An 18,253-nucleotide genomic window follows, 5' to 3' on the forward strand; every position below is an offset into this window, starting at 1 on the left:
TCAAGTTGCATTTTTACCCGAGTCCGTTCCACTGGCACCTTAGCTAACAACAAAGGGAGCCGAGGGAAACGTTTTTGTAATTACTTCAATATTAATCTTTACTTCTTCTCTGGAACAGTTTTGGGGAAATATTCACCATGAGTATTCTAGTGCAAACATAATAGATTTAATGGAAACATTGGGGTCATTACAAAATAGGGAATGATCCGTTTTACTATAGTGCATACAATGTCCTAAGCAAGGATGGACAAGAGCTTTCACAGATTCAGAACTTATACATGGCAGAAGAGAATCTGTGTGGTGTGAAGTGGTTACATACATAGGTAAAATGAGAGTGGGAGTATGTTACAAACCAGAAGATTGTGAAGTGCACCAGAAATTATGATGAGAACCTCTATATGTAGATGGAATGCGCAAGCAAGCATGTATCTTATTATACGTGATGTTCTTATTTTAAGCTTCTGGCTTCCTGCTGTGACGTACATAATGTATGTTTTCATTCATTACTTATAGACCAGTGGTCTCCAAAGTTGGGTGCACGAGATAATCCACAATAAATCAATATTTATTAATTATAAAAACTTTGCACAATTACCCTCAGGTCTTTTTCGTTCTCCACTACCCTGAGTGTAGTACAACACGGTTGGTATGTTACTCTGGGATTACTGCCACCCATATGCAGTACTTTGCATTTTACAATGTTAAACTTAAGTTGCCACCTCTCACAAGATAATCCGCAATAAATCAATATTTATTAATTATAGAAACTTCAGTTTTTCAAAACTTAATTGAAAATAAAATTATAAATAAATGTTTTTTTAATACTTCAATATGCGGATTTGTTTGATCGCACAGCTTTATTTGATCACAGCATCGTTCAAGTATATGTATTCTGTGCTTGAACTTCAATTTAATTTTTTATTCCAGGGCATGCATTAGTCCTTTTAAGGGTGCGAGACCAAAACAGTTTGGAGACCACTGTTATAGACTATGGTATTTTCAATAAAGATTTATTTATTATTATGGGTGATTTCAATTTGTCCCTAATGTAGGCAAGTGGGTGATCAGTTTTTAAACTGTTAATTTAGTATTTTTTGATACAATTGGTGATGTACTATTTACTCTCACCCATGTAAAACCTTCTGGCCTCAGCCAAACTAGGCAGGTTTAGTAGGCAGTTATGACATTTTAGCAACTTTTTTACAATATCTATTTCTAATGCTGAATCATTTTGGAAGACACCTCCAGCTTGAAAACCTCACAACAAAGCAAGTAGAGTGATGGTTTAGTCTTTAGAAAAGACATGACATCCCTTTTAAGATCTACAGAGAATTGGCTTCAGTAAACTGCAACAAATATAAAAAATCAAGTCAGATTTGATTTAGAGCTATCACTTAGATGACTTTTTTTTTCAATATATAGATGAGACAAGGAATTATTTTTTATGAATTCTGTTTGAATGAATTTTTTTATGAATTGGTAAATCAGTAAGGTGACAATGTTTTATTAAAAGGTATTAAATGTTTTCCAGGGACTGCAAATGAAGAAAAAATCAAGTAAGACCATTGAACTGTTTGAAAAATGACTGATAAAGTTTGATAAACAAATGAATGCACCCTGTTAGGATCATTTTAACATCTATAAACATGTATGTTTAGAATTATTGATGGTTTCAACCAACATTTTAAGGTATTTCATTAATATTAATTTCAGAAATACAAAATACTATTTATAATTGCTTAAAATTATTACCCTTTTCAACTTTCTGAGTTGTGACAGGCCTAAACAACTGATTGAGTTCATCTATTTCTTTCTTTTTATCATCCTTTTTAACTTTGTCACCCACTTGCTTTTGTTCTACCTGAAGGGGGAAAAAGCTGTTTACAATTTACCTTTTAAAACAAAATGGTAGTTTGATATTATTCAAGTTTTCAGTTAAAGCTTACTAGCATTAACAAGTGTCACTACTTAAGAGAAAATTTATATCTTAAGAAAACTAAACCTTCTCTTGTATATTAGAAAAATATTTTAAAAAAGAACAGAGTAGAACTAACCTTTTTTGTACTTTGATTTCCAAATTTAACTTGGTTTTGAACTTGCTGTATATATTTTTGAGTTTTAGCACCCTTCTTATTTTTAAGTCCAAAAGTCTTATCCTGTTTCAAGGGAGAAAAAGTTAATTAGGTTCAAAGGATTCAAAAAATAAAAAATTAAAATAAAAAAATCAATATTTACATATTTAGATATTATAAAAGTTAACTAGTCAAATTTAAACCTTTATGTGTTTGCAAACACAAAGATTTCAATTTGAGTACAGAGTCATTCAATACTCTCCTGCCAAACTTGAGGAGCATATTGGAAATCAGTAATAAAGTTAATACAGGGTGTAAACTAACCTCCAAAGAAAACTAAAATGTTACTGAGTAAATAGAGTAAAAAGGTAAAGGTAAACTGCAGCCATTATCAACCTATTGCGGGATGGACGCCTCCTCAACGATTCTGTTGAGGGTTTTTTTTTTTTTTTTTTTGATTTGGTAGTTGTTGGCGCATCGGCTTCTGTGGCCATATTGCACCTCCCAAGGTTTTTGCAGTACTTTTGATCCAAGCCCGAGGCGGGAATCGAACCCGCGACCTTTGGGTTGCCGGGCAGGTACTTTACCCACTCGGCTAGCCCGGTCGGCCTGTTGAGGGTAATGAATCATACTCTGCCACGCTAGTCCAGTGTGGGTTGGCAGATCAACCGTATTTAGCAGTCAGGGGCTTGAACCTCGGTCTACTCAAAAAGCGTGTGCTGCTGCACTCCCGCTCCAGACCACTTGGCTATGGATGCCCTGAGTAAACAGAGTACATGATACAAATATGACACCACATCCTGGAGATAGATGCTTTCAAGTTCAAGTATGTTCAATATGGGCACCTTTACTCTGCTAATGTCCCACCTATAGCATAATTCCTCCCACATTCAGCACAGACTAATACATTAACAGTAGCTGCTGGCAGAGATGAAAGTGATTCTTGCACGGCTTCTACTGAAATGAGCAGCAGCCTGGAAAACAAGATGCAGGGTATTTCAGAGACTGCTGGAAGTCATTACGGTACAAGCAAATATATGGGTTGTGTTAGGGTAGCTAGGAATAGGAACAGGTGAATGTATACACCAATGGTAGGAGTTTGGTAAATAAATTTTGTGAATTTGAGTAGTTGGTCAAAACATCAGAGGCAGATATTGTTGGGATATAAGAGACGTGGATTCACACAGATATAAGGAATGCAGAACTGGAATTTGGGGAGTACAATATGTACATGAAGGATATACAGGGAGGAGGAATTATGCTATTAGTTAAGAAACAAAATCCAAGGAAGTGCAGCCAGTCGACATCACTGGACAGTGCAGTGTCGAGTCAGTTTGGTGTGACATAAGCACTGGTAGATCAAAATTGAGAGTAGGAGTGTGTTATAGACCTAATGACTCCGAAGAATATAATAAGAAACTGTACAGGGAAATAGAGTAGGCAGTAAATCAGGGTCTTATAATGGGGAATTTTAATTTCCCGGATATTGACTGGAATTTATGCTTTGGTCACTCTCACACACTAGCAAGGCATTTGTGGATTTATTGGATGACTGTTTTCTACATCAGCATGTTCGGGAGGCAACTAGAGGGAGTAATACTCTTGATCTGATTATCAGTAGTAATTCTTCATGCATTAAGAATCGGCATATAAAGGAACCACTAGGTGGCAGTGATCACAGTGTGCCGAAGTGGGATTTACTCAAAGAGGTAACTATCACCAGGGGTAAAGGGAAGGGTTTTTGCTTTCGTAAAGGTGACTACGGTGGTCTGAGACAGTATTTAAATTCTATACGGTGGGACCAACTGATGATGTTACCAACAGCAAATTCAAAATGGGAGGCATTCAAATAATTAATCTTGGAAGCTACTAGGCTTTACATACCAACAAAGAAATATTGTTCAAGGTTTAGGCCTAAATGGATGTCAGATGAACTAATGAGACATGTGGCAGAGAAAAAAAATGCATGGGATACATATAAATTAATGGGTGAGACATGGAAGCCTATGATAGATATAAGCTGGTCTGTAACCAAGTCACAAAGGAGATTAGGCAGGCCAAAGCAGATTGAGAAATCTTTGGCAAAGGATACAAAGAAAAACGGCAAAGAGTTCTTTACCTATGTAAACTCTAGAAGGAAAGGGATGAATCAGATTGGTCCAGTGGATATCGATGGTTCAACTGTTGATGATTCTGCTCAGGTGGCTAACAAATTAAATAAGTATTCTGCATCTACATTCACACGAGCAGTTATTCAGAAAGGGGAATACCAGAGGTGAATTAAACTCTGGCAGTGAGCTAGATGATTTTATAATAACTGAGAGGAAAGTAGAGGAGAAATTGTTGAAGATAAACATAAAAAAGGCACCCGGGGTGGATAGGATCTATCCAGTTATATTAAAAGAGGCAGCAAATGAAGTAAGCAAACCCTTAGCCATAATTATGACAGCTTCCTTGGACTCAGGGAAGACACTTGCCATTTGCAAGTGTCTACGATTTTGGTTTTCTTTCCCATTTTGTTCTGGTAGTACGGGATCACTAGGAGGTAGCGATATTGCAGTGGCAGCTGACCATGTCTTCTGGGTGAGTTTATGAGAGCTCAATAAATAGTGTGCTGTGGGAGTGAATGACTCCCTTGGTGTCATATCAGTTTGTGTCCCATAAGCTCTGCCTTCAGTCTATCTCTTTTTCTTCCTTCCACCGCTGGCTTGGCCTTGAATACACAGGGTGTTCTCCTTGGTAGTTGATGAATACAGGCTTTATAGTTGAACATTCAATGGTTTCATGGTTCTTTGTACCACACCGACTGTATGCAAGGGAACCATGACAGGCCATTTGCAAGTGTCCATATTTTTGATACTTGATGCATCCTTAGAGGATGTGATACGTATGGCTTTATTGTGCAGTGCAGTGCAGGTACCCAGGTTTAATCTCATTAGGAGAGTGTGGCATATTAAAAGTAAGGATGAGGTTTCTAGTGGGTAATTGATTACCATCCCTATATACGAATATTCTCTTTACAGCTGTTGCTTCTTTTCGCTTTTTTTTAAGTTCAGAACAGATTTCTTCCTCTGACACTTCCATAAGTATCCCACTCGGAGATCATGCCATGAGATGAATTCAGTGTCTTATTAGGGGTAACTGTAATCTAAACTATTATGTTAGGGTCAGTCACTTGGAAAATAACTTTCAACTACCCATGTGTATGTGTATTATGTCTGTAAAATGCATGTGTTCTCTGGTTGATTTGTCTGCTTTGATGGATGAAAAACCCCAGTTTTTCCAAGGAAATAAACCTTGCTATCTATGCCTGAGACCAACTAACTCAGCCACGGAGTGAAAAAAAGCCCATAAAAGTTCCTTGCATCATTGATGAGATTCAAACACATGCCTTTTACACCCAGTTCGGAGAGGATGGTGGTAATATCACTATGCTACCCACGAAGATAGCACAGTGATATTAACAACATCCTCCCCAAACTGGGTGTAAAAGGCCCATGTTTGAATCCCGTGACTTGACTGTTTAGAATGCTTTTTGTTTTTCGTTTCTATTAAGATATCACCGGAGCATACATTTTACTGATTTCGGTGACTCTGTCAACCCTTTCTGTCCCTTCTGAACAAGGGTGACATTTTTCCAGTGATGTTTTTTAGATGTTGAATGAATTACCAGGAAGTGTAGTGTGGGTCTGGTTCTTTTTCTGTTCTTGGCAGTTTTGCAGCATTGGTGACATAATGGTCATCTATATTAATATCTGTTTGGAACCATGTTGGGGCCCCCGAGGAGAAAAGTTTACAGTAACAGGATTCGTGGAATTTGTTTGGTTCAGTGCCTGGGCTCCTCACACACCTTGGAGCCCAAATGGGACACCCACTACCCAGCAAGCAATAAATGTGCTCAGGAGTGTGACACCAGGGCTACCCAGACACTATACCCACACCTCTGCCAGCCTGAATCCTCTCACAGGACCATGGGGGTAGGGGCATGACATTGACATGGCTGCCCCTTACAAGAGAACCCACTAGCCAACTGATCCTGGCCGAGCCATCCAGGACTACCCATCTTGTTGAAGCAGAGACCAAAGTGGTGTGTTGAAACTGGGTTCCTCAACCACCAGGACCCCCTTTCCAAGTTTCTGTGGTCACAACACATAGCAAACATGCTGGATTAATATGGTGTTATCCTGGAACCTAGGCTAACACCATGGGAATTATGGATCACTGGACCAGATTAACATCATTGGGATCCAATGCCATCACTGGGTATTGGATCCCAATGATGTTAATCTGGAAGACCAGCAGCATCAGTGGGAGAAAATGAGATGGAAAGGAAAGTGGAAGAGAAACTGCTGCAGTTAAAAGTGAATAACTGGATAGATTCAATAAGCAGCTGAGGCTGATGGAACCCACTTAATTGTATTAAAAAAAGCTACAAAAGAGATAAGTAAACCTTCAGCCAAAATAACAAGAACATCCTTACTTCCAGAAGTCTTTAGAGATTGGAAAATGTAGCTCTTATTTACAAAGATTTTGATAATTACCAAGATAAGAATGAAGTGGGTAATAACTGACTTGCAACTCTTATGACTGTGTCAGAGAGAATAATGGAACCAATAGTTAAAATAGTAATACAAGACTGCCTGTGATGGTCACATGGCTCAGTCTGGATAGGAGTAGAGACATAAGGCAAATATGGTATTGATTTGTTAAAGGCAGATCACATTGACTAATCTGAATAACTACTATGAGGTCATCACAATGAACTGCATGCAAAGAATAATTTTGACATCATATACTTAATACAATTTCAGTAAAACCATAATTTCAGTAAAGCCTTTGATATTCTACCACATGCACGATCGATGTACGGATTGGAGTAATGTGGCATTAGGTGCAAATTAATACTATGGATAAATGGATGGTTAAGTTGTAGGAAAGTGGTTATTAATGGCCATTAATCTTCATGGATTAATGTGAGGAGCAGAGTACCACAGGAATCTACAGTGGAAGACAAAAAAACTGCATCACCTTAAAAAAAGTAACATTTGTAGTGAAACGTATAAGATATTGTTTGATTATAGTCATTTTGTTTATCGCAAAGCAAAGGTATTGCCTCAGATAATGCTTCTATTGCAACAGACAGTAATTGCAAGGTGTTGCATCAGCCATTTCTATAAATACGGTGTTGGAAGGGTATACACACTCATTAGTATCCTGTTTTGCAGAGATGTAAGCATGGCTTCATATGTTCAGTTGACACCAAGGGAAAAAAAAAAAGAGTAGCTGTTGCTCTGTCCCAAGAAGGGCTTTCTACACATGCTATTGCTGATAAAATAGGCTGCCACCAGTCAACAGTATCACAGGTGCTGAAAGCATGATGTGAAGAGAAAACCTGGATCAGGCTGTAAGAGAGTGACTATGCCTTCCCAAGATCGATATTTGAAACGGCTATGCCTTCATAATTGCCATGCTATTGCTCCTGATCTAAAAGTGGACTTCAAGATGGCCTCTGGTGTTGAAACAAGTGCACGAACTATCCAAAGACTGCTTTCGGAATATGGTCTGCATTCTGAAAGCAGTCTTTGGCCCAAGGAGAAGCCTTTGTTGACCCAACAAATGAGGAAGAAGTGACTTGCTTGGGCTAAAACGCATGCTTCACAGACAAAAGAGCAATGGGACACTGTCATCTTTTCTGACAAATTGAAATTCAACCTGCATGGCTCGGATGGGGAAGCGATATGTCAGACAACGAAAATCGGAGGCATACCATCCTGACTGCATAACACCGACTGTAAAGTTCCCCACTGTTCAGATGGTCTGGGGATGCATAACAAGCAAAGGGGTAGGGTGAATTAAGTTTATTAATAGAACGGTGAATGTGGAAACCTACACTGCTATCTTGGAGGAGTGCCTGCAACCCGTTATTAAGGATCACCACACAGATGTCCAAAACTACATTTTTCAACAGGACTCAGCACCATCCCACACAGCAAACTTGGTAAGTTTTATGCTATCTAGATTTAAAGATGAGTTTGTCTTCTTGTCTCACAAGGCTTAAAACATACTTACACCAATGTTTTCCCTCGTTTTTCTCCCTTAAGGTGGTCATACCTCAGAAATGCTAGCATTAGTGTTGGACTGGCCTGGCAACAATGCAGATTTGAACCCTATTGAAAATCTCCTTCAGAGCATTTTACAATGCTCTCCTTCAGCTGCAGGAGAGCATTGTAAAAGTGTGGTAACCCGAAATTGGGCAACCGTATATCCAGAAGTTGATTAACTCTATGCCAGATTGTTGCAAGGCTGTAATTGCAGCTCGAGGGGGAACTACAAAATATTGAGGACTTATTTTGTTGATTTACAGTACATAATACTATTATATTAACTTGTCATGATTGCTATTTGCATGATTTCTCATATTTCCATTAATTATGTATTTTACCCTTTGGGAAGATATATATCCCATCTAAAAAATGCATTTCGAACATTTCTGCAACCCACAATGCAGCACAAAACACATTATTTGCAAAATTCGCAAGTGATGCAGTTTTTTTGTCTGCCACTGTATGTTGGGTCCTTTACTAATTTTAATATTTATTAATGATATTGATGTAGGCATTAAGTTTGATGTCTAAGTTTACTAATGATACAAAGGTGGGTACAGCAGTTAAGGGTAGTAATCAGAGTATGCTACTTCAAACACTGTTAAATGAATGAATAGCAGTAATCCCAAAATTAGATAATTTTGGTAGAACCAAACTTAAGATAGTTGATAAGGAAAAAGTCTTAAGGATAATTCTAAAGTATGACATGAAGTTCTCTGGGAAATGCAAACAAGCTACTTGAGCAGCACTTTGGGTTCTGTCAAAGATATACAGGAACCTTGCCAGAAGGGACAAAAACACAATTATCCCATTGTATAAGGCAACTGTTAGGCCACATCTGAAATACTACAAACAGGTTTGGAAACCTTATTTTAGGATGGACATAGCTCTGCCAGAAAGGGTGAAGAGAAGAGTAACAAGATTAGTTGAAGATAGAAGAGGATATTCTTACCAAGAGAGGCTGGAGTACTTTAAATTGCAATCTGTGGAAATCAGGCATTTATGTGATGTACTGAAGGCTTTAGAAATGTTAAGGAAACTAAATGCTACAATCTATAAGATATAAATTTACTTTTTAAATTTTTTTGCTGGAACTGTATAAGCTTTGCTTCCATGCATCATGTTGCCAATACAGTAGAGTGCCAATTATCCAAGGGAACCTTGGATAACATGGAAGGTTTGGTAAATTATTATTAAATAAACTGGATTTGAATACATTAACACGACAATGTACACTCTATTTTCAAGTTAAACCTACTTATTGAACATAATGACTTTTAAATTATACAAAAAAACACTTAATTTTATTTACAACTGTTTTATTACAAAAATTACCAAAAAAAAAAAAAAAAAGTACATGTATAAAAATAACAAGTCATAAACAAGAAAAATGTACACTTAGTCAATAGCATGACACCTTAATATCATATAAAAAATTCCTTAATGGGTTTCTGTTTCATAGAAGCTCCTCCTTTTTAGCTGCTATATTTTGTTGGCGCCTAGGTACCAAAACATCAGTGGGCGTGGTATCCTGCTATACAATATAACGTAAAGCTGACTCAAAAACATTTTAACTTTCAAAAAAAAGACAGTCTTTTATTGTAGTTTCTGTGTACTCTTCATCATCATCCTCATTTTCATCTTTTAGTAAGTTGACAAGCTTTAAAATCATGTCATCACCATACTGCTTCAATTTGTACAGTAGTCTTCTACGTGCAACAGTATCAAAAGCTTTCCTAAGATTCAACTATATGATATCAAAATTTTTTTACTAGTCATTGGACTTTCTTGGACATTAAGCAAGAAAGTTGATCAGATGGGCTGAGAGGTGGCAACTGAAGTTTAACATTGACAAATGCAAAGTATTGCATATAGCAGTAACCCCAGAGTAACATACCAACTGTGCAGTAGTACACCCAGGGTAGTGGAGAATGAAAATGACCTGGGGGTAATTGTGCAGTCAGATATGAAGTTTTCTGAGCAGTGCAGACAGGCTGCAAGAGTAGCTTGTAGTGTCTTGTCAATGATATACAGGAATTTTTCTAGCAGGGATAAGGAGGTGATTTTTTTTTTTTTTTTTATGTGAACCCCAAACACGAGCGGTATTAGAACCTATAGTACTTAGTACCGTGCTTGGGTTGGAGATTGAGAAGACGAAAGAAGATATTTGTTGACATTGGACTTGAACTTCTGTGGATTGTAATTTTCAGGAAATACATATGAAGGAAGGTTGTTCCAGAAAACGGCAGTTGAATAAATAAATGAGGAAGATGAAAAGTTGGTTCTGTGGGTTTGAAGTTGGACAGTAAATGGATGTTGGCTGGTGGCGGCACGTGTTCGGACTGTTTTGAAAGAGAGAGCGGGAATTATAGAAGCCAATTCAGAAGAACAGTGCCCATGGAAGTATCTGTAAAAGAGGCATGCAGCAGAAACAGTGTGTCTATGAGAAAGCGAGTGGAGAGACTCTGTTAGAGATGAGTCATTAATTAACCTGACTGCCCTCTTCAGAATGGAATCAAGAAGCCTGAGAGAGGTTTTGGGGGCACCACCCCAAATGTGGGAACAATATTCCATGGCAGGGCGGATTTGCGATTTATACAGAGTGAGCAGCTGTTTGGAAGAAAAGTAACACCGAGAGCGAAAGAGAAAACCAAATTTTTTAGATGCAGAGGAAGCAATATTTGTAATGTGCTTGTGCCAAGAGAGATTAGAAGTCAGGGTAATCCCCAAAAGAGATATATCCTTTTGCCTAGAAATTGGAGTGTCACTAAAGATAAGCATAGGAGCAGAAGAATCCTTTTTGCGAGATATAAGACAAGACTGAGTTTTAGAAGGGTTGAAATTAACTAAGTTGTCTTTGCCCCACTGGAGAATTACCTGAAGATCGGCATTTAAGGAATTGGTAGCAGATTTTCGAGAAATTGAAGCTGATTGAGCAGGACAAGATTTCTCAAAATGGAAAGTTGAATGCAATATGCTATCATCGGCAAAACTATGGATAGGATTTCCAGTCAATGGAAGAAGGTCATTGATATACAAGAGGAAAAGAGTGGGGGAAAGAACTGAACCTTGGGGGACACCGGCATTAGTGGAGAAGTTAGAAGACAGAGAGCCATCTACCATCACCCTCAGTGAGCGATCAGAGAGAAAACTGGATAACCAATTACTAAAAACAGTTGGCAAACCATAAGATGGAAGCTTGTTTAGAAGACCTTTATGCCAAACACGATCAAAAGCCTTTGAGATGTCAAGAGCAACTACTTGTCCTCTTGCATAAGGCAATGGTCATCTAATTATCCTCTTGTATAAGGCAATGGTCAGGACACGCCTTGAGTATTGTATACAGGTCAGGCAGCCTCATTTTAGGAAGGATGTAGAGCTACTTGAATGAGTACAGAGAAGGGAAACAAGATTAGTAAATGGAACAAAGGGTTGCTCTTATGTGGAAAGGCTTAAGTTTTGCAAATTACAGTGTCTGGAGACTAGGCACCTACAACGTGATCTGACTGAGGTGTTTAAGGCCTTGAATGGTTTGAGCACGCTCAATACTCATGGGCGTTGCCCAGACTAATCGCTTGAGGGACATATAAATTCAAATTGAAGAAAGACAGTTGCAGTGGTTGATTGCTGGAACAAACTTCCATCGGTTGTTGTAGAAGTTGACAGCTTAAATAAATTCAAGGCAGAGTTAGACAAATATTTGGAGTGAATGGATGGGTGAAATAGAAATTTTTTTTTTTTTTTTTTGGCTGATGCTGTATAAGCTTGCTTTCTTGCATCATATGTCTCTACTAATGCTAATTTTCAGCTGTTCCTTGGAATTCATCCACGCTTTAATATCCTCTATAATAAGAGTGTCTGAAACAGCAAGGTTATTGGCTAATTCTAAAAGGGTTTCCTCACCTCTTTCATCTTCATTTGCTTTATCGTTGGCTTCATTTTAGGAGAATAAAATATTATTATAGGATTTAATAAGAGTAGACGTTGTAACATCGTTCCATGCTTCTGCCAACCAGTAAATAATGTCATTGATGTTTATTTTAATATTCTCAACCACACTAGTCCCTGTTTCAAGCTTTTGAAGCAGATGTCGCCTATACTTGCGTTTCAAAGTCTCCAAAACACTTTGATCTAGAGGTTGAAGAAGGGATGTCACAGGTGACAAAAACAGAGCTCTGATGTCATCAAGAACTAGTTCACTTTCGTCTAGATGGGATGGAGCATTGTCTAAAATTAAAAGTGCTTTATGGGGAAGTTTCTTTTCATTCAAATTTTTTTTGTGCTAGGGACAAATTCTTCATGAACCCATGTTTTAAACAAACTTAAATCCATTCATGTATTTTTTTGATTTGCATAATTAACAGGCAAACATTTTACATTTTTTAAAGCTCGGGGATTCTTTGACTTTCCAATGTTTTGTTTGTTTGTTGTTTAGGAGCATTAGCAACTAAGGCCATATTGCTCCGGGATATGCGGTGGTCATTCCCTGGCCTTTCCGCATCCTCCGTATTTGGTGGTGACGGGCTCGAACCCCGGTCTAATCAAGAAGTGGACTTTCCAATGAGAGTTAGTTTAAGCTTATGTTCCCCTGATTAATTTGAACATACCAGTACAGTCATTCTCTCCTTGCTTCATTTATAACCAAGAGCTGATTTTTCTCTTCTATCTGCAAGTATTTTGGATGGGAGCATTTTATAATTCAGCCCATTTTCTTGAATAATTTTTGCTAATTTAGCAGTAAATGTTGCTATTTTTTCTGAACTAGCTGATAATTTTTCCCCAGTGATGTTCAGATTTCTAACTCCAAACCTTTTTTTCCAATGATCCAACCAACTAATACTTGCGGTAAATTGTTCTTCCCCTTCATTAAAATGTTTATAAAATTCTACGGCCTTAGCCTGTAAAATCGGTCCAGAAATTTGGCTTCCTTTGTCTCCAATTTGTGTGAACCACAAAAAAAAAAAACTTCAAAAGTTTGTTCAAATTCTCCTTTCTTCATTGTTTTTCTATTCACATTTTCACTATCACATACAGATGCTCTTTGTGAACACCATTTTTCAATTTCCACTCTCTTTTTCCACCAGTTCCCTACAGTCACTTCAACACCTAAGTCACTAGCCACTTTTTTTTTTATTGTTTCTCCTTGATCCAAGCATTTGATTGCATTCAACTTCATATCTAAAGTCAACAACATGCTTCAGTTTTCCACTCACAGTGCACTAACCCTAATATCATAGATGAAACACGACAAATAAGAATAAAAAAAATTAAGAGTAAAATTTTTAAAAATTTTTTATTGTTCTTTTTTTATTACATCTTTAAAATCAGAGTAAAAAAATCATGAAATCAACAAACATAAAAGATCAGCACGGCTCAACAGTCAACTGGTGCAAAACATAAAATGAGGGTAGAAGTGTGTTACAGACCTAATGATTGTGATGAATATAATGACCGACCATACAGAAAAATAGTGGTAGTAGGCCGGAAAATCAGAATATGAGGGGAGTTTGAAATGTTTGTGGCCTAAGTATGATAGGATAGAGGTAGTGTTACAAATTTCTGTACTTAAATTATAAAACTTAAAATAATAACCCACAAAGTTTTGTGCAGTTTCAATGTCTTTTTTTTCTTTTCTTTTCTTTTTTTTTTTTATTACAGGTCCTGAAGCTTTAAAATTGACACAACAAAGCTGTGTCAATGAGGAAGATACACACCAGTCACCTAATATCTGGGAAAAATGGAACTAATGCCAAAGGCAATCATCAGGATATGGTAACATTGGTGGAGGATGCAACTTCCTATTCCAAGGTTAAGAAGTGGGCAGCAGAATTTAAATGAGGGATAAAGAGCCTAGAAGATGCCCGACACTGCTAAAGATCTGCAATGTCCATCATTCCAGAAGTTGTTAACAGTGTGCATGATTTACAGTTAAGCAATCAATGAGTGACAGTTTGGTATGTTCACAGCTTCTTGGGTGTTTTATCTGAATGTATGTACGACATGATAACAGAGATTCTTGCCATGAGAAAGATGTCAGCATGATGGGCTGACAGCACACTGTCGACAGCAGATCAAAAATGCACAAGAGTTATCAAGTGAACATCTACATTGTTTTCAAGCACACCGAGCAAATTTCCTTGCAAAGGTTTGTAACCACATATGAGATGTGGGGCCATCACTTTCAGCTAGAGACAAAGGAGCAGTCCAAACAGTGGAAACAAGATCTTATCCCTCTCCAAATAAAGCCAAGTCTATTCCTGCTGCTGGCAAGGTGATGGCACCAATTTTTTGGGATGCTGATGGAGTGTTGCTAGCAGATTACCTTTAGAAAGACCGGACAGTCACAGGGGCACATTATACAAACCTTGTGAGGCATTTGCACGAAAAGACTGAAGACAAATACTGAGGAAAACTCAGCAAAAGACTCTTGTTCCAGCAGGACAACATGCCTGCTCATGAGTCTATCATTATCATGACTGCACTGCATGAGAGCAAGTATGCATAAAGGTAATGATATCTATGAAAACGTAGCAATGTAGTGATCTAATATATCATTAATATGCAATTTAGCCTGGAGACAAGGGTTGAAGGAGAGGGAGAAGTGAATTGATATCATAACTAAACTCAATTCCTTGAATAATTTTTTTTTGATAATTACCAGTATTTCAAAATATTATTACAGTCGATTCCGGTTATTTGGGACACATCGAGACTAGTGCATTTTGGCCCGATTAAGTGGCTGCCCCAATCATCCGAAGTTTCACATGAATAGTTAAAAATACAATGTACCCCCCCCCTTTATAATTAGTTCACTGTACAATCATATCACGTTACGACGAACTCACCATAGTAAAGTACTGTTCACTATACGATGTGCAGTAAGCGCCGGTCATTGTGATCACGTTTGTGAATTGAATTTTAATTCTATTAAACAGCGATGCTAATTAGCGAAAATAGGAGGAATATTATCCACAGGCTATAAAAGTAAAGATATATTAAGCACAAATTTACCCTTTATTACCTTACCAATTAAAAAATTAAATGATACGTGAAATTCAGAAGAATATACGTGATAATCGGAATAATTAATACGTACTGATATGTACATACTAACTAAACTAGTTGACATTTCTGTTCACTGAAAATTTAAAACAGTAAAAAGATAAGCAATCAATAACAAAAAACACTGCACACACAAATTGCAAGTAACATAATACGCGAAAGTGGGAACAGAGTAACGAGTTACAAAGCTTTAAAAATAGGAATGAAGAGGAAAGATCTGAAAATTAATTTTTTTATATGAATGAAGATTCCATGGAAGTGTAAACACATTTTACCACAACATCTCACAGAATTCCAGCTGTCAGTATTATTGCAAATTCAATAAGATCCAGTTTACTATCCGTTTATGATAGATTGTACTAACAGAAAAGCCCAATAAACAGGTGACTGCTAATTGTTTTTATTGTTTTATGGTTGTGACCTCCAGAAATCCGACCGAACTATGTGGTACGGTCGGAGACAATTGTAGGGTAATCTCCAGTGCTGTGGTCTCCTGCCCCGATTAAACAGCATTTTGTCCCAATTAAGCGAAGTAAACCCTGGCTATTTTTTCGATTGGGTTCTGGTTTTTAATATTTGTCCCAAATAAACGGCTGCCCCGATTAACCGGTGGCCCAAATAACCGGAATCCACTGTATTAAAATAAATGACCGTGGATTTGTGGTTGAAAAAAGGAACTTCAAAACGAGAAGTAAGTACTTCTAGTATTGCAACTGTGGTTGATGAAAACGAACACAATATTGTCATGCTTCAACGTGAGGATTTCAATTCCTTCAAAAACAGAAACCAAAAATCCGAAGTGAAAAAACAGGAACCAACTAATAAAAGACCAAAACAAAAGTATGATGACAGTTATTTGAATTTCTGCTTTACATGTTTTGGAAATAAAGATGCTCCTGATGTACAGTGCACCGTATGTAATAAAATATTAGCAACAAACAGTTCTTTGGCTCAGCGTAAAACTTGTGTTTCGTAAATATATTGTGAGATGAAGTTTTCTGTGACTAAAAGTTTGGGAAACACTGTAGTAGAGCATGGGATGAAGGATGATAGAAGATATTGACATTAGAGTCGAATTTCTATACAGTGTAATTTTTGGGAAATACAGGTAGCCCTTGTTTTGCACTGGTCCGATTTGTGCCGATTAGCAATAGCACTGATCACTAACCACAACGCCATTTTTATTTTTGCAATTTTTTTTATAAATTGAAAGTTTAAAATCGTCAGACAAAATTTATTGGCATCATACTGTGCTACGTATTGTGCACTGTTCATGTGATTTAGGACAATCTGAGCCAATCAGCAATTAGTGCAATCGTATGAGAGACGAGAAAGATTCCTGCCCTCAAAGTAACCACTCATGGATGCGGGTAGTAAAGGTCCATGCGGTGAAGCATTCAGTTGGTTGTTGTTTACGCTATTTACAAGTGTTGGAAATTTATTACGCTAATATTTTTTTATTAATTGTGCTATTGATAAATTAAATAATAATAATAATAGTTATAGCCGTGTGCAGTTTTTTTCCAATCGTGTTATGGCACCTCCGTAGCCAGGTGGGAAGGAGCAGCAGTGCGTAACACATGCTTCTTGATTAGACCAGATTCGAGCCTGTCACCACCAAATACGGAGGATGCGGAAAGATCAGGGAATGACCACCGCATTTCCCGGAGCAATATGGCCTTGGTTGCTAATGCTCCTAAAAACCAAATAACAAACAACAACAAACAATTGTGTTATAAAGTTTTTAATTTAATAGAATAAAGACATGCCATGTCTGGTAAAAGTAGTTAATTGAATTCTAGTGCAATATTCGGAGGATAGAATCTGATGAAAGCCATCCTAATGTGTGTAGGGCTATGAATATGCTTCCATCGACTATTACTACAACTATGAAGAAATAAAACAATTGATGCAAAGTGGTAGGTAAAATTTTTGATGCCTGGAATTCCTTGTGATTTACAATTGACTCCATTATATAAAGAGTTCCATTTGTGACGATTCCATTTGCACCTTTCCCCCCAGGAACCTAACCCCGACGTAAATAGAGGGCTACCTGTACATATGAAGGATTGTTTCAGAAAACGAAAGTAGAAATGACAAATGAAGAAAAGTTGGTTCTGTGAGTTGGAAATTGAGCAGTGAATGGATGGATGCCAACTGCTTGCAGCACATGTTTGAACAGATTTGGAGACATCGGGAGAATTACAGATGCCAATTCAGAAGAACATTGCCCATGAAAGTATCTACAGATAAGGCATGCAGCAGAAATTGAATGTCTATAAGACAGACTTAGTATGAGACAAGTCACTAACTAAACTGACTGATCTCATTCAAATAGAATCAAGAAACTTGAAAGATTTTGGGGAACCAGCCCAGATGTGGGAACAATATTCCATAGTAGAGCAAATTTATACAGAGTGAGTAGCTGTCTGGAAGAAAAGTAATACTGAGAGTGAAAAAGAAAACCCAGTTTTTTAGGTGCAGATGAATAATGTTTGGAATGTACTTATGCCAAGAGAGATTAAAAATTAGAATAATCCCTAATAGAGATACATGATCTTGTCTAGAAATCTGGGTGTCATTGAAGATGAGCATAGACAGGAACAGTATATTCTATTTTTGTGAGAAATAAGACAGACTGAATTTCAGAAGGATTAAAGTTAACTAAAATTTCTTTGCCTGGAGAATTACCTGGGGATTGGAATTTAAGGCCTTTGTAGAGGATATTCTAGAAGTTGAATACGCAGGTCAAGGTTTCTCAAATTGGAAGGTGAAAAGAATGAATGTTAGATTTACAATGGTGCAAGGAAGAAAGCTTTTTCCTGTATCTGCCAAAAAAAAAAAAAAAAAATTCATCGTTTATACTTTCCCGTTTCCAAAAAGTGCCTGTACAATTCCACTTTGAACTTACTATCCATCGCAACAACTGTTTCACGCAATCTGGAATCAATATTCCTCATTACTGATTAACACCTGGTCCACCAAATGTTTTTGCTAATTGAGTAAAGGAATTTT

The 18,253-nt window shown here is 37.3% G+C and overlaps 1 protein-coding gene across 1 annotated transcript in view; it reads right to left on the reverse strand.

The window, feature by feature from the left end:
- LOC150082227 (zinc finger CCCH domain-containing protein 15) overlaps positions 1 to 18,253 on the reverse strand; it is a 133,915-nt gene that overhangs the window by 83,022 nt on the left and 32,640 nt on the right. Inside the window, exons 2-3 of the mRNA XM_090380065.1 lie at positions 2,055 to 2,156; positions 1,753 to 1,861 (exon numbers count right to left, since the gene is read on the reverse strand). Of these exons, the coding sequence (XP_090236191.1) occupies positions 1,753 to 1,861; positions 2,055 to 2,156 (211 nt within the window). The remainder of the gene's footprint in view (positions 1 to 1,752; positions 1,862 to 2,054; positions 2,157 to 18,253) is intronic.

The sequence above is a fragment of the Mastigoproctus giganteus genome, chromosome 8, assembly GCF_048544385.1.
Source record: "Mastigoproctus giganteus isolate SK-2022 chromosome 8, ASM4854438v1, whole genome shotgun sequence".
In the NCBI taxonomy this organism is placed as follows: Eukaryota; Metazoa; Arthropoda; class Arachnida; order Uropygi; family Thelyphonidae; genus Mastigoproctus; species Mastigoproctus giganteus.